The sequence below is a fragment of the Natrix helvetica genome (genome assembly GCF_964273705.1).
Source record: "Natrix helvetica genome assembly, chromosome: 1".
In the NCBI taxonomy this organism is placed as follows: Eukaryota; Metazoa; Chordata; class Lepidosauria; order Squamata; family Natricidae; genus Natrix; species Natrix helvetica.
The window spans coordinates 248497528-248513502 of record NC_138548.1 but is presented as its reverse complement, the minus strand read 5'-3'; the positions used below and the strand labels follow the sequence as shown (position 1 = coordinate 248513502).

General features: G+C 41.2%; 1 protein-coding gene across 6 annotated transcripts in view; it reads left to right on the top strand.

The window, feature by feature from the left end:
- The window catches only part of EXOC7 (exocyst complex component 7), a 46418-nt gene extending 30648 nt beyond the window's left edge, over nucleotides 1–15770 (top strand). For 3 of the 6 annotated variants that reach the window (XM_081943520.1, XM_081943516.1, XM_081943518.1), the window contains 9 exons: nucleotides 2205–2271; nucleotides 3615–3653; nucleotides 5013–5078; nucleotides 6737–6857; nucleotides 9536–9631; nucleotides 11827–11890; nucleotides 14559–14600; nucleotides 14722–14855; nucleotides 15568–15770. In XM_081943520.1, coding sequence (XP_081799646.1) covers nucleotides 2205–2271; nucleotides 3615–3653; nucleotides 5013–5078; nucleotides 6737–6857; nucleotides 9536–9631; nucleotides 11827–11890; nucleotides 14559–14600; nucleotides 14722–14855; nucleotides 15568–15670 — 732 coding nt within the window. In that variant the 3' untranslated portion in view covers nucleotides 15671–15770. The remainder of the gene's footprint in view (nucleotides 1–2204; nucleotides 2272–3614; nucleotides 3654–5012; nucleotides 5079–6736; nucleotides 6858–9535; nucleotides 9632–11826; nucleotides 11891–14558; nucleotides 14601–14721; nucleotides 14856–15567) is intronic. The other 3 variants (XM_081943521.1, XM_081943517.1, XM_081943519.1) reach the window with 1 other exon arrangement.
- The last annotated feature ends 205 nt before the right edge of the window (nucleotides 15771–15975 follow it).

Here is a 15975-nt window from a genome sequence, read left to right as displayed (position 1 = left end):
AAAGAGTAGCTCTGTGGCTTTAAAAGAGGAAACAGCAAAGTCCTGACAATTCAAGGAAAGATGATAGTGTGGGGAACAGGGTAATCAAGCAGCATTGAAGTAGAATTCCTGTGGAGGCTCAGTTACAGATGATCTCTGAGCAGCTGTATACACACTACAGCTCAAGTACAAAATGCATTAAATATGTAGGATGCAGCTGGTCTTTGGACGTTTATTTATTACTATATAAGCACAGGGAGGGATGCTGATCAAGATAATATGCCTGGAGCAGAATCTTCCTCACAAGGATTTACTTTGCAAAATTGTCTTCCCTCAATACAGTCTTTTAAACATGGAAAACAAAACTGCTACCACTATTTTTATTTTTATTTTAAACCCTTTTAAATGATGAGATCCACAAACATGACTGAAGGAGATTCTCAGCTTCAGTTTACATGTGCTCTTGATCAGTGATCTCTCTTTTATGCTTTGCACTACTGGAAATTAAGTAAGTAAGTAAGTGAGGAGCGCCTACGTGCTGCATATTTCACACCCAGGTGGCTTATCCTTTCACATGGACAATTGATTTATTGCTTGAGCAACAGAACAAAAATGTAAATAATATTCGCAGCCTCAGATTCTTTCCATAGAAAGAGATCTGTTTTATGTTAAGGTCTGAATTAGATGGCATTTAGGATTGTGCTTAGTAGAGGCCTGCGTTTTATATTATTTTGATACGAAAGGCTTCTTAGCATGGGTTTTCCAGAATACATCCACCCTTTCTTAATGGATGTAGGTCAGATTTTTAAAAAACAAAATGGAGCAAATGGAGTAAATTTTTAAAAAATCAGTCTAGAGCAGGGGTGTCAAACTCGCAGCCCATGGGCCAGATGTGTCACACGCTGACCACGCCCACCCCCATTTTAGAGAAAGGGTGAAAAGTCACAATACATCATGTGATGACAACGTGATGGCCGCATGTTTGACATCCCTAATGGGGTGGATGGGCCAATCAACTTCCTTAACAGATGTCAACATTTTTAGGTAGCCCTCAACTTATGGTCACAATTGTGCCGCTGCTAAGCAAGACAGTTGTTAAGTGAGTTGTGTCCCATTTGACAACCTTTTTTTTTTTTTGGCCAAGTTAAGGGAATCGCTGCAGATGTTAAGAGAGTCATGTTGTTAAGTGAATCTGGCTTCTCCCATTGACTTTGCTTGTTGGCCGTCAGCTGGAAAGGTGACAAATGGTGATCACATAGCTCCAATACAACTCAACTGTCATAAATACACGTGAGTTGCCAAGGGCCTGAATTTTGTGCACGTGATCCTGGGATGCTGCAATGGCCAGTGTGGAAATTGGTCATGAGTCACTTTTTTAGGTGCCATTGTAACTTTGAACCGTTTCAGATGGTTGTAAGTCAAGGATACCTGTAGATATATATTATCTGTTTATTTAATTTTTAAAAACATACTTCAGATGAGGCAGTGCTCCAAATTTAACCCTTGTTCCAAAATTCTGATGAGCTTTTTGCATTTAGTCCCCTTTAAATCTTTATAATTGGCTTCATTCTTTTGACCTGTCTTTCCCAGATTGAAGGTATACTTACCCTGGTGGCTTTAGCTACCCTGTTGCACTAGGGCAGGGGTGTCCAAACTTGGGAACTTTAAGACTTGTGGACTTCAACTCCCAGAATTCCCCAGCCAGCATGGCTGGCTGGGGAATTCTGGGAGTTGAAGTCCACAAGTCTTAAAGTTCCCAAGTTTGGACACCCCTACACTAGGGTCTCTATGGTTTGGGCATACCCAGTGTCTTTTAAACAGGCTTCGTGCAAAGCTGTGAGCATAGTTTTTCTTCCACAGCTCCTGGCTTTTATTCACAAATTGTCCACAAGGGTCCCTCTGGATCCTATGGGCTTCTTCAGAAGACGCTCTCCCCGCACCCCAGACGCTCATATGGGCGATCTCATGGCTCCTTCTTGTCCACAGAAGCTCCATGGCTCCATTGAGCATATCGCTCAACTGTCAGTCTTTGCTTTTGTCATCCCCGCTGTTTTTGCGGAGATGTGCTAAGTCTTCCATGTTTTCATCCAGATGTCTCCAGTCACTGTCATCTTTGTGCAAGACTAGAAAAGAATTCTCTCTGTAACCTTGTGAGCTGCTCCCAGCCATGCAAGCTGGATGGATCGGAGATTTCATTCTAAAGTGCTTTTCCTTTCTCATTACAGGCCATTCTCTTCCTGCAACAATTGCTGGATTTTCAAGAGACTGCAGGTGCCATGCTGGCATCCCAAGGTACCTAAGCCAAGACCCACGAATGCATTCCTGGCACTGATCAAATCATTTCCTTTGCTTGCTTTGCAGTCAAACCTCCTTACATGGATGTGGCTTATTCACTTCTTGCATACGCAGCATTCTAGTTTTGATCTGGTACAGTAAAGGCTGCTACCGTCTGAATAATTATATTAAGCATAGAGAGGGGCTCTGGCTTTTCTTATCAGCCCCTAAATGTTAGCTTTGAGATCCTTGAAACGTAAAAGGATGAATGTAAATTGGCCTTTTATCTCCAAAATCCAGCATCTTTTAGTGAAAGGTTTCCCAGATCATTCTCAATGTGCGGCAAAGTTGTTAGTTGGATTTCATAACCCAGCCATAGTAGCACAGAACATTCATTTGATTCTGAGGGGATTTTTGATAGAAGACGTTGAGAAGTTTTGAAATCCTTGTTTCTGTTAAAAACTAAAACCACATGACATGGCTTTCATATTAACCTTTTGGGATGTGTAACATTTCATCTATTGATGATTTCGGGAGTGTTGCCTAATTATCATAAAGTTTTTGTTTCCTTCATTGTGACTTTCCTTGAGGTCTTTAAAATGAACATCCATTTTGTCCAGTCAGATCCATGCTAAGAAGGTTTAACTGTGCAACTGCATCTTGCATGTTAACAGCTACCAAACAATGTTTAAAACATCAATTTCTGTCAGAGTCGCTACTTTTATACTACCTCCTTTACTTGCTAAAACGATTATGGACAAAGGCAGCTGTAGAGCCAACTTCTTCAGTAGCTGCTGCTTATCAATGAAGCTAAAAACAGCACACACAACATGGTTTTGTGTTTTTCAAACTGTTGCAGAAATGGAGGGAAATGTGAAAATTATAGAAATTGAATGAGATCATATTTATCAATCCCGAACTTCCTAAAACTTCTGTTTGGATTTCAGGAAGCCAATTCACAGAATAGGAATGTACTGAAATTTAAAAAACAAAAACAAAGTGGAGCTAGGGAAAAATTCTCTTGGTTCTGCCCTTCAGTTTTGCATATATGGGGCAGGATATTATGGCTGAGACTGGGGTCATGGCAGTTCAGGCTGCAGCCTTCATCCATTTATTGAAGGGTGAGCACCACTGAATCCAGTGTGGCTTGTTTCCGACTAGGTGGGGATAAGAATGCATCCTCTTAAAAAGAAGTGGCTCCAACCTTCCGAGTCCGTAGCACTGTCTGTTGGTATCTTCTGCTTTATTCTGGAAAGTATGATTGTTTCTAACCTGTCTTTTTGAACTTTGCCTTTCTTTATTTCCTTCTTTCTCTTTTTTCTTCCAATCCTTTCACCTCAATTCTTCCTTAAATGCTATAGTTCTTGGGGACACATACAATATACCTTTAGATCCCAGAGGTAAGCAGCAGCAATATTTGTACTACCCACATGCATAGCTAATACTACTGTCTCAATTTCTCTTTCTCTCTTTGTTATCTACTTACAGATTTCTGTTTGGTTTTTTAAAATCATTCTCAGAAAAAAAAGCCTCTCTGATTGCCTGAAAATGTCCAGATCATTGAGTCTGGTTATAACTATAATATAATCGTTTTTTCTGCACATATAGCTGGTATGCCACTGCCTGTTTTCATAAGGATTAGACATCTGTAAAGCAGCACAAAGCTCTTGTTGATGGTACCAGGTGATTTGCCTTTCATCTGAAGAGTTTAGTCATCCATCTGAGCAAATAACACATTATACGCATACTGGATATCATAAAATATACTCAGAGCCATTCTTTTTGTCATTTGTTTTTTTTTTAAAAGCAACTTTGATGAAGCTCTGCTTTTGAACAAGAAACAGAAAGATCGTTGCTGGGTTACAATTCTTCTGTTCAAACTAATGCCATCCACATACTTTTGTTCCTGATATGACTAAAGGTGCATCTCTTATTTCTGTTTCCACATCTGAAATATCATAAGATAAGAGATGGGAGGGCAGCTTGGTAAGAGAAGTTTGCCTTGGGAAAATGATAAACAAAGAAAGGTTTAATTACTCTTCCTGTACCCCACCCATGTAACAACGTACACACTGCTAGTTTTTGTTTACCTAAATTGGCTGCTGTGTCTCTGTTGCATGTATTGGCATATGACATGTATTTTACTATTCAGTTATAATTGATAACCTGACCTGTTCAGAAACCTTGGATATTCCCATAGTTACCCAGAAGATTCAGCATTGTCTGCCGTGATAATAGATGTTAAGTTTTTATGAAAATGCATTTTAATTCAACCTTAATTGTTCTGGTGGCAAAATAAATTTTGGAGTGAGGATGATTCAGTGTGAAACGGCAAAGTTCATCAGCTTAATAAAAGAGCTGTGAAATGTTTCATAATAGCAGAAGTCTTCAATGCAGTTCACAGTGATGAGGGTATTTGTAAATGTTAAGTTGTTTTATTTAATTTTTTGCAAAATAATCACATTTGTAGAGTAGCCCTTAACTCCAAATTTTAAGTTCTCGGCTGCAGGAAGTCAGTCATTCCCACACTCTCCAGCCAAGATTGTCAGTGATGAAGAGAATAAAACTGCAGGCAAACAATAACTTGAGACTCAGATGAAACTCTCGGGGGGGGGGGGGGGCATTTTTTGTTTTAGTACATCCAAAAAGAAATATTTTAGGTGATTTTATAGAAACAGTAAGTAGAAGAAGAAAGAAAACAGCTATACCTAAATTACTAACTGGCATACAGTAACTAATTTAATTTTTGTTCCTTTCAGAGACTAGCTCCTCAGCCAGCAGCTACAGTTCAGAGTTCAGTAGACGGTTGCTGAGCACCTACATCTGTGAGTAATTTCTCCAAGTGTGTAACACCCTCACCCTCTCGGGCTCATGCATATTTGACCTGACTTGTTTAGTCAGGTCATGAGATTATGCTGACAACTGATTTTAGTGGCAGTGACACTGAGAAATGTTTGTTTGTTTGTTTTATTGGATTTATATGCCGCCCTTCTCCCAAAGGACTCAGGGCGGCATACAGCATTAAAAAAACACATATTACAAAAGTTAAAAGGAAATTAGAAACAATCCAAAAAACAAACCCAATTAATATAATACAAACATTTTAAAAATTAGATAAAATTAACAGGCCAGGCCGGCTTGCTGGAAAAGCCAACTTTTTAGGGCACGTCGGAAGGACCAGAGGTCGGGGATTATGTGAAGCTCCAGGGGCAGCTCATTCCAGAGGGAAGGCGCTCCCACAGAGAAGGCTCTCCCCCTGGGGGTCGCTAGCCGACACTGTCTGGCTGACGGCACCCTGAGGAAGCCAACTCTGTGAGATCGTACTGGACGGTGGGAGGCTACTGGTGGCAGTAGGTGGTCTCGCAGGTACCCTGGGCCTAAGCCATGGAGCGCTTTAAAGGTCATAATTAGTACCTTGAATCGCACCCGGAAAACAACCGGCAACCAGTGCAGGCTGCCTAAAAGGGGTGTAACATGGGAGCACCTAGGTACTCCATGATAACCCGCGCGGCCGCATTCTGGATCAGCTGAAGTCTCCGGGTGCTCTTCAAGGGCAGCTCCATGGGATAATGTTGTTATCTCTATCTATCTAGAACAGGAGTGTCAAACTCAAGGCCCGGGGGCTGGATCCAACCTGCGGGATGCTTAGATCTGGCCTGCGGGGGGACCCTGGAAACAGCAAAGGTGCCTCTGCTACCAAAAATGGAGTTCGGGAAGGCCTCCCGCGGCCCTCTCGAGCTCCATTTTTACTGGCAGAGAGTTGCAGGAAGTCGTCACAGCCAAAAATGGAGCTCAGGGTCCTGTTTTTGCAGGCAGAGAGCTTAGGTTACCACAGCCGTCCCCAAATGAGTGATGTTGAGCTGGCCATGCCCACTCTGGCCACACCCACTCTGTCGTCCCCCCCGAGGTCAAACACAACCCTGATGGTGTCCTCAATAAAATCAAGTTTGACACTCCTGATATAAAACAAAAGGAGAATGCCAGTTGAATCCTCATTTAGATAAAACCAGAATTCCTCCTCAGTTAGATACTGAACTTTAATATTAAAAAATACACTTAGACACTGCTTTAGATTTATTTTGTTAAGTCTTTCCCAATCTGCCTGTACAAATGTGCTTAAGAATTCTGGTTATTGGAGTCCAGAAATCGAGAAGATATTGATATGCATTACTAATTTGTGTCTTACAGTTGAAAGATCTGCCATTCAGTCCTTCATGAAGATTTAACTCTCTTTATCAAGGAATAGACAAAATTAATAATTACTTTCTTACTACGTGGTGAAAAAGATGTTTCACACTTGAGAAACTATTATTCAGGAGTTTTGAAATAGATCATTAAGGATTTATACAAAAGAAAAACAACTAAAATTACATTTTCAAATGAGTTCAGTCAGAACGTACGATAGGCTTAAAACCACTGTTAACCTTGAAAACTTTGCAGATAGTCTTTTTTTCCTCTCATGCATGTTTTTTTTTTTATTAAGGCAAAGTTCTGGGCAACTTACAACTAAACCTTCTCAGTAAATCCAAAGTTTATGAGGACCCAGCATTAAGTGCCATCTTCCTGCTTAACAACTACAATTACATTCTTAAATCCCTTGAAAAGTAAGTATAAGATGATCACTTGTACATATTGGCAGAAAACCCAGTACGTTTATTCTTCCATTTATCTCCTTTGTTGTCTTCATCAGCTTCTTTTGTTCATTCTTCTGCAGAATTATTTTTCTTTTTCTTTTTTTGCTGCTGCTGCTGTTTTTATGTGCTTTCAAAAAAAGAGAGATCCTTTTAAGTCTTTCATCTCTTTTGTTAAAATTATCTTATTTATGGCAGTGGAAAAAAGAGAATAATTTCAGTGTGGAAAGGACTTTCATCTTGTCAGCTGAGAGGCTTTTTGTTCTGGAGAGTACTTTCCAAGGAATAATAATTTTCTGCTGGTAGTTTTGCATTTTTCATGACAATCAGTCCCAAATAAGCGTTGTATAGTTACAGTAGAGCTCTGTGGATTCTGTGCGCTGTCTAGTGCAGCAGTTTCTCAGTGCAATTGGACTTAACTAAGACATATAATAATGAAATGGAGTTGAGGTTATTCAGGTACGTAATGTGCCATAAGAAATAGGTACATGCCAGTGGTGGGTTTCAAATTTTTTTTAGAACCTATCCTGTGGGTGTGGCCTATTTTGTGGGCGTGGCTTGGCAGTCATGTGACCGGGCGGGTATGGCCAACTTGACATCACTCATGCACGCTCAGTAACATGACCACCACCACCCCCAAGCCATGTGGCAAAAAAAATTTGGGCTCCTATAAAGGGGGGGGGGGGGGAGAGAAGGGAAAATCTCCCAAAAATAGACAACTGGAGGATTAAGGGCCGAAATTAGGGAGAGCGGAGAAGGCAGGACAGAGAGGAATCCAGTAGAAAGCTACCGCATGCTGGGGAAAGAACCCTGGGAGATCGGAGGGGGCAAGATAGAGGGGAATCCAGGAGAAAACTCCTGAGCTTGCCGCTGATGTCTGGTGGATTGTGCCGCTGGACCTCTCCATGCTTCTAAGTTCACCACCTCCACTCCCAGGTATTGGACTTGACAGATGGGCGGGGGGGGGAGCGAGTGAGCGAGCAACAGGGCAGGGGCAGGCGTTCCGGAAGTTACTTCCAGGTCCACCGGTCGAACCTCCTCTCACCAGATCGGTAACTTTCACCATCCGGTTCTCCGGAGCCGGTGCGAACTGGCAGAAACCCACCACTGGTACATACATACTTTCATTTGAGCATTGAGCAAGAAAATCCATCTGGCTGAAATAGAATTAAAGAAAGTGCAGAGGAAGATGTAAAAGGCATCAGGAGTTCTTCTGCTCATCTATCAGTGAGACGACCATAGTCCTTAAGCCTGATACATGAGAGCCTCTTTGGTGCAGTGCTGAAGGGCTGGGCTAGAAACCAGGAGACAGTGAGTTCTAGTCCCACCTTAGCTATGAAAGCCAGCTGGGTGACTTTGTACCAGGCATTGATGCATCTCAGTTTTTTAAAAGTCTTTTGTTCTCGTAATCCTAAAGAATTGCCTTTTTAATTTCCATGTTCTCCCAAGTACAGTTGAAGCCATCTGTGCTTTCCCTGGAATACCCTGTCTTCCTAGCTTGCAATCCCCATCAACTGAAGCTTCTCCAGTTGTACAACCCAATAAATACGGCTTTTGTGTCTATTTCTTGCCACTTTCATTTTCTCATCATCTCTTGTTTGGAATCCAGTATGTCTTGAGACAGGGAATAAAATCCTAGACTCTTAAGAGCAAAGCATAGAGGATGTTTTTAAAAATCATGCTAACGGGTTTTTTTTTTAACCTCCCTAGAAACTGCAGCTTTATCTTCACTGTTTCCCTGTTTGCTTAAAATGTTTTAGAGTGCTTAAGGGTAAAAACACACAAATAACTCTTAAAAAATCCAAGTAACACCAAAATATTCTCAGCAATTCAGCATCAATCCTTGCTACATCCCATCTGATAGTCAGTGCACAAAAAGAAGTAGAAGCAAATATTTTTGGAGTATACTCAAGCTCAGTTTGATCCTGACTGATGATAAGCAACTATTGAAAAGAGAAGATGAACATGAATAATAACTTACATTGTTTCGCCTAAACTGATTTTCAGTATAAAGATCTGCAAATCTCCTCCCCGTTGGTGAATGCAATTTTATTTCTTTTTATTCTTCACTTTCTCCTTAGCCTGATGACAACCAAGATTTCCGGAACTTGCAGCAATTCTAAAGAGCACCTGAAAGCAATGTTTAATATTGTTATGCCTTTAAAAATCAGAGCAAATTTTGAAATTCATTGCCCCTCCTTCATGGTTGAAGGACACAAAAGTGCTCTTTATTCTTGTGATGAACCTTGTAGATCCCTGGAAAGAAATGAAACCAACTTGGTTTTCTAAAGGTTTTTGAAGCTCAAATAACCTGGAAAAATTTGGAGAACTTCTGCAACTCAACACAATGTCATAGTCAAGTGGCCCATGCCATCCAATCCCACCTTCACACACACACACACACACACACACACACACACACACACCCTCAAAGGCAGGCTTGGTTCTTTGCTGCTCTCATAATTATTTTTCCTTGGCTTTCAGTATCAGTTAAAATATGTTGAACACTCATGCAATTTAAGAATTACAGAAAGATCAGGGTTTCCTCCACCCCCTTTACCAGTTTGAAACAAATTCTTCTTTACAGGCAGAAAAAATGCTGCTGCTGCTTCACAAATTCCTGTTCGTTGAGCCCTCTTCCTTTTTCCTAGGTCTGAATTAATCCAGTTGGTAGCTGTGACACAGAAGACGGCAGAAAGGTCTTACAGAGAACTCATTGAGCAGCAAATTCTGACATATCAGTGCAGGTGAGAAGAGAACTTACCTAGCCATTTTCCATTTGAGTTCCAACTTAACTGCTTTAATCAAACTCTCATGCCCACACAAAGAGAATTGTTAGCAAATTGTGATAGAGCAAGAGAAGGCAAGTTGTTCTTCTTGAAAAGGACAAGTAAAATGATTGGCATCCTTGGATTTTAGTACTTATTAGGAAGCAAATTCAGTTCCATCAGCTTGCATTATGAAGGACATACTGTCCCTTTGAGAATTCAGAATTGAGAATTCATTACTGATGCTAAGATAATATTTGAAGATAAAACATGTTGATGAAAACAGAAACTGATGTGAAGATAAATGGCATTTGGCTTCTTATTCTTGTTATTTAATTGGGAATGGAAGGTTACTTTCTCCCCCTTCCTGTTCAACATCTATATGAACCATTGACTCACCTGACAGTTTGGAGTTTGGTATTATCAGTGTGCTGATGATACCAATTATATCTTTTGATCCCAGGCTGGCAAAGTGAGATCTACAGCATTCTCTCCCAGGGTCTAGATGCTATACTGGTTTGGATGGGGAGAAACAATCTCTGGCTCAATCCTATCAAGATTCAGTGGCTGTGGGTAATTGAACCACCTTGATTTGAGGATGGTTCCACCTTAAACTTAGGAAAACCCTTTGATAGCTTCATCTGATGTGCCCATTGTGCCCTCTCCTAGATTGAGAGGTCCTTACTCTTGCCCTGGTCACCTCATGGCCTGACTACTATATTATGCTCTGCCCTTGAAAACTGACTGGAAGCTTCAGCTGGTCCAGAATACAGCAGCATGATCAGTGACAGACACTTTTAAGTCCTGCTCTGCAAGCTGCATTGATTATCAGTTTCTTTCCAGGTGCTATTCAAGGTGCTGGTCATTATCTATAAAACTCTACATGACTTAGGGCCTAACTATTGGAGGGACCACCCATCTCCCCTTTAAATCCTCTAGTATGATTGGCACACTTATGGTCCCTTTGATTAAATAATGCCATCTGTTGGGACTACAGAATCCCACCTTCTTTGCCATAGCACCAGCATCTGGAGTAAGTTTCTTGCAACATTATCCTGGGAAATGTATATTTTCCTTCGTTCATAATGAATTCTGTTATTTTTATGGCTTGAAGTTAAAATAAAACCAGTTGCAACTGATCTTACTCGAGTCTGTTGAGTCAAAGTCTGTTGCATTATGAGTTAGATTCCTTTGTGTCCATGGATGTATTTGGAGGTGTAGATTTTCTTTCTGTGAATGTCTAAACAGTTATCATTTAGTGACTGCCTCGCTTAGCAATCATTCACAGTTCCAACAGTGATGAAAAAAAAATAACTGAAACTAATTTTAGCACCCAGCCTCGCGTTTATGACCTTTGCCAGTCTACAAAGCAAAGGACAGCTTTGTAAAATCATCAGTTAATTTCACTTAGTATGCTTCCTTTAATGACTGAGTTACCAGATCCAATTGGGGTAACCAAATGTGGATACCAGCATGAATGATTGCCTTCATCAGTTCCTGTCTTAGCTTAATGCATCCACTTCTGAGATATGGGCAAATTAGTACGCAGGATGATTTGAACCCCACATTACTTTAGTTTTAAGGGTTTGAAATGGCAAAAGCTAGCTTTTATCCTTTGTGTTCACCTGCCCTGCCATGTCAGCCATAGCTTAACCAAAGCTATCGAAAGAGAAAAGTTCCATTCACCCCTGAATACCTGCATGGAAGAGTCCCTGAGAGAGAAGGAGGTCTAGATCATTGGTCAGCAACCGGCCGCTCTGGAGCCGCATGTGGTTCTTTCATCCCTCTGCTGCAGCTCCCTGTCGCCAGTCAGCTCTACAATTGATATGGCTTTCGGTTAGGACAGGTAGAGGTAAAGGGATGCCGCGCTAGGAGGGGACTCTATGGTGGGGGAACTGGACTTCCAGTCAGGAGAGGAAAAAAGTTGCCACTCTAGGAGGAGACTCTATGATGGGGGAAGCGAACTTCCAGTCAGTTCCAGAATTGAACTGGGGCTTCTGTTTAGGATGTTTGTGGCTCTTTGAGTGTTTAAGGTTGCCGACCCCTGGTCTAGATCATTTGAGTCTCCTGATCAAATAATGGAACACACCACAGAGTTATTTCTCGTTTGCATATTTATTTGGTGCCCTTGGAATGACATCTACTTTATTGAATCTTCTGTAAATCTATTGCAGCTGGTTAAAAGTAACAGATTATATCTCGGATAAAAACCTACCTGTCTTCCAACCTGGAGTCAAGGTAAGAATAGTTGAAATTAAGGTTTATGAATTACGGTAGAAAATTGGGGAAAACTGTATATATGTGTCTAATTGCTTAAAATGCACTTCTTTTGTTCTTCAAATATCAGTTGAAAGCACGGCTGCTGTGCCCTGTCTGAACAGAGAGAGTAGTTTCTGTTTTGGAAGTAGTTGTGGCAAAAACAGTCCCTTCCCCATTTCTACCCCAACCTGCAGTAAAAACAGTTTATGTAAGTCCAAGTGCTAATGGGATTTTTATTGCTAGAGATAGCATCACCTTTGCTGGGAATCATATTTTAGCCCAACTATTAAGAATAGTTTTAAAAATTCCTCATCATACTTAGCATTCTACCGCTATGGTTGCATTTTATTCTGCTCTTGTTTTTGCGTGTTTTGGTGTTTTAACTGGAGAACATGACAGGTAATCCTTGACTTACAACCACAGTTGACTCCAAAATATCCGTTGCTAAATGGGTTTTGCCCCATTTTATGATCTTTCTGCCATGCTTTGTAAGCAAATTGCTGCAGTTGTTAAGTGAATCATGTGTCACTAAGTGAATCTTCACTTGTCAGAAGCCGGCTTGGCAACTGGCATGTATTTCTGACAGTTGCAGTTTCCCAATGCCAAACAATCTCTGTTTGTGACTTTCCCTGCCTGTCTGACAAGCAAAGCCAATGGGGGAAGCTGGATTCACTTAACAACCATGTGATTCGCTTAACAACTGCAGTGATTTTAGTAACAAACATACTGTAGTAAAAAAAAAAATAAAGTCGACTCACTTAATAACCCCCTTGTCTAATGGTGGAAATTCTGTTCCCATTTGTGGTTATAAGTCAAAGACTCTCTGTATTAACTACTAGAATAAATATATGCTTAATACAGGTGGTCCTTGATTTATGACCACAATTGAGCCCAAAATTTATGTCACTGAATATTTAGGTATTCAGTTTCAGAACACCCATGCTGAACTCGGCCTCCTGTAGTCACCAGCAGATTTTAAGATTCTTTTATACCCAGGGTGGCCAGTTCATTCCTTCTGCCCTACGTATTTACAAAGCCAAAACGCTGGCCCAAACTCTTTATGGCATTCCCATATGGATACGGGGCTTCAAGGACTGCATTGAAAGAACCCAGGCTGCTTTCCTTAGAAAACTTCTGGGTCTTCCCCCTTGTGTTGGTTTTGCCCCGATATACCTGGAACTGGGCATTCGATCGGTGGAATGTATGGCCTGGATTAACACCTTTAAATGGTGGTTTCGGGTGCTCTTTCTGGCAGTTCCTGGCAGCTACCTCTCCCTGGTGTTCACGGACTCCCATATTTCTCGCTGGGAGAAAGAGCTGCTGAAGAAACTTCATCTGTTAGGTTTCGCGGAGGATGCCTTGGGAAACTACAACCTCAAGGACACCCAGTTTAGGATAGTCCAACAGCTTGTGGACATTGATTTACAATATCTACAAGCCAGAGCCAACAAAACCTGTTCCCCCCTGACTCAAACAACTTAATAATTATGGATTGAGGATGGCTTCCTATTTTTATACTCTAACCATTCCCAAGTATAGAAGAGCTTTTTCCCTAGCTCGCTTTAATGTCTTGCCCTCAGTACTTTTGGATGGTCGTTTTAAGAGGCCCCTGATTAACGAGCAGCTATGCCCTTGTGACAGAGCCGAGGTTGAAACAGCGGAGCACGTCCTTCTATTTTGCCCCATGTATAACGCAGACAGATCTAAGTTGCTGTCTCTTCTTGAAATCGACCCTCCTAGACCTAATGGATGTAATTTGTTTGTATATTGCCTTGGAGATGTCTCCTCATACATCACCTCTCAGGTTTCCAAATTTTTCTTAAGAGCTGTAACCTCCCCTTCGTTAAGCTTTTGGTGACTGACTGCTATGATACTATGATCAATTCTCCTATGTCTCTTTTGTAGTAGTCATGTTTTGGTCTGTGACCATCAATAAAGTATTATTATTATGTCACTGAGTGAGAAATTTATTAAGTGAATTTTGCCCCATTTAACAAACTTTCTTGCCACGTTTATTAAGCGAATCACTGCCATGGCTAAATTAGTAACCCGGTTGTTAAGTGAATCTGGATTCCCCATTAACTTTGCTTGTCAGAAGGGCGCAAAAGGGGATCACACGACCCCGGGACACTGCAACCGTCATAAATATGAGTCAGTTGCCAAGCGTCTGAATTTTGATCACGTGACCATAGGGATGCTGCAGTGTTCATAAGTGTGAAAAACAGTCGCATGTCACTTTTTTCAGTACCGTTGTATCTTTGAACAGTCACAAAGTGAATGATTGTAAGTTGAGGACTAACTGTAATTGTCTGAAAGGACACTGCAGATCTCCCTTAGAACCGCTCGGTCTCCTTGCCCCTGTTAATAAGTCCCTTTCTTTATTGTACCATCTTCCCTGCTCTCGACAATTAATTGAGACTTGAAATATCTGCTTGTGAATTTTTTTGCATGGCTATTCTTATGTGTTCCATAATTAGGGTGTGAGGGCAATGTGGCCTTGAAAGGCAGGTTAAAACTCTTGAGGATAATAAGGCTATTGTACTCTGATCCCTAAATCCAGTCTATCACCGAGGTAAGTGCTCTCAAAAAAAGTCAAGAAGCAATTTGAATGCCACTACTAACTTTCATTTTCCTTAATTGTTTGCAGCTAAAAGACAAGGAGAGGCAAGTGATCAAGGAGCGTTTCAAGGTAATACGCTTGCAAAGGTTTTACAGCTTTTTCCCCCTCTGACCTGCTTGCCTTTGTTTGTTGCTTGCTGTTCAGGTCTAGATGCTGTACTTTTCTTAATACAATCTTTTCTATGGGAAAGGGTTTCAATGATGGCCTGGAGGAGCTGTGTAAAATCCAGAAGGCGTGGGCCATCCCTGACACAGAACAGAGGGACAATATTCGGCACGCCCAGAAAACCATAGTGGAAGAGACGTATGCCACCTTCCTTAACAGGTGCCTCTTTGTCTGTTTGGGGAGAGTTCTGTCACATGGGCAAGGCTTGACAGGATGCTGTTTCCTGATCCTATTCCTGAAGCCATTTCTGGTGTCCCTTGCCCTTAAGAGGACCAGAACATTGTGTGTATGAAGTTATAATGTTGCCCTCAATACTCACAAAACACAGTGCTTGTGTTTTTTATCATTCTATATGGCACACGATCATAGATTGGCTGCATAGAGTAGCTGACTATAGCATCTGAAGTTCTGGTGTTTATGATTTCAGCTATTCCTTCTCCTTCTCCCACTTCATGGGTTGTTTTTGACCTGTTCTAAGTCAGCATTATATACCTATTGAGCCTGTTGAACGCTCACTGAAGTAGTTTTAGGAGGTGCTCCTTACATTTTTTTGTAAACAATATTCTTCGTTTCTCTGATGTCTTCTGATAACTGAGTTATCAGAGCTCAGAACTTCTGATAACTGGTTTTGAGCACGTGAAGTTGGATGCTCAGGAATTAAGGCCATTGATTTCAGTCAGCCTTCCCTCTGCCCTCAGAATTCAATTCCCATAATATCGTTTGGCCAGACTAGCTGAAGACTTTTCTGGAGGGAAACCGGAGAAGAAAAATGAGTGGCGTTCTGTTAACTAATGAGGAAGCAAGCGACAATTGGAGAATGAAGAATGTTCTCTTTGCTTACACAATATTACCTTTGCTTTTTGCCTGGCAGGTACGGCAGTGTACCCTTTACCAAGAATCCTGAGAAATACATTAAATACAGAGTTGAGCAAGTGGGTGAGATGATTGAAAAGCTCTTTGACACATCAGCCTGATCTGCTCGTCTGCACATTGGTGATCTCCTATTCCTCTTTTATTGTGAAAGCCATGGAGTAAACTTGTACTTATCAAATGTATAAACTTCTAAGAACACGATTTGTGGTTTGTATGTCCTCTTTGGAGATTATAGGAAGACTAATTCCTTCAGGTGCCTGCATCTTTCTTTTTCTCTCTCATTTTTAATTTACACACATGCTCTACAGCAGTGGTTCTCAACCTTCCCAATGCTGCGACCCTTTAATACAGTTTCTCATGTTGTGGTGACCCCCAACTATAAAATTGGTGTCTCGGTTCTTAAGAC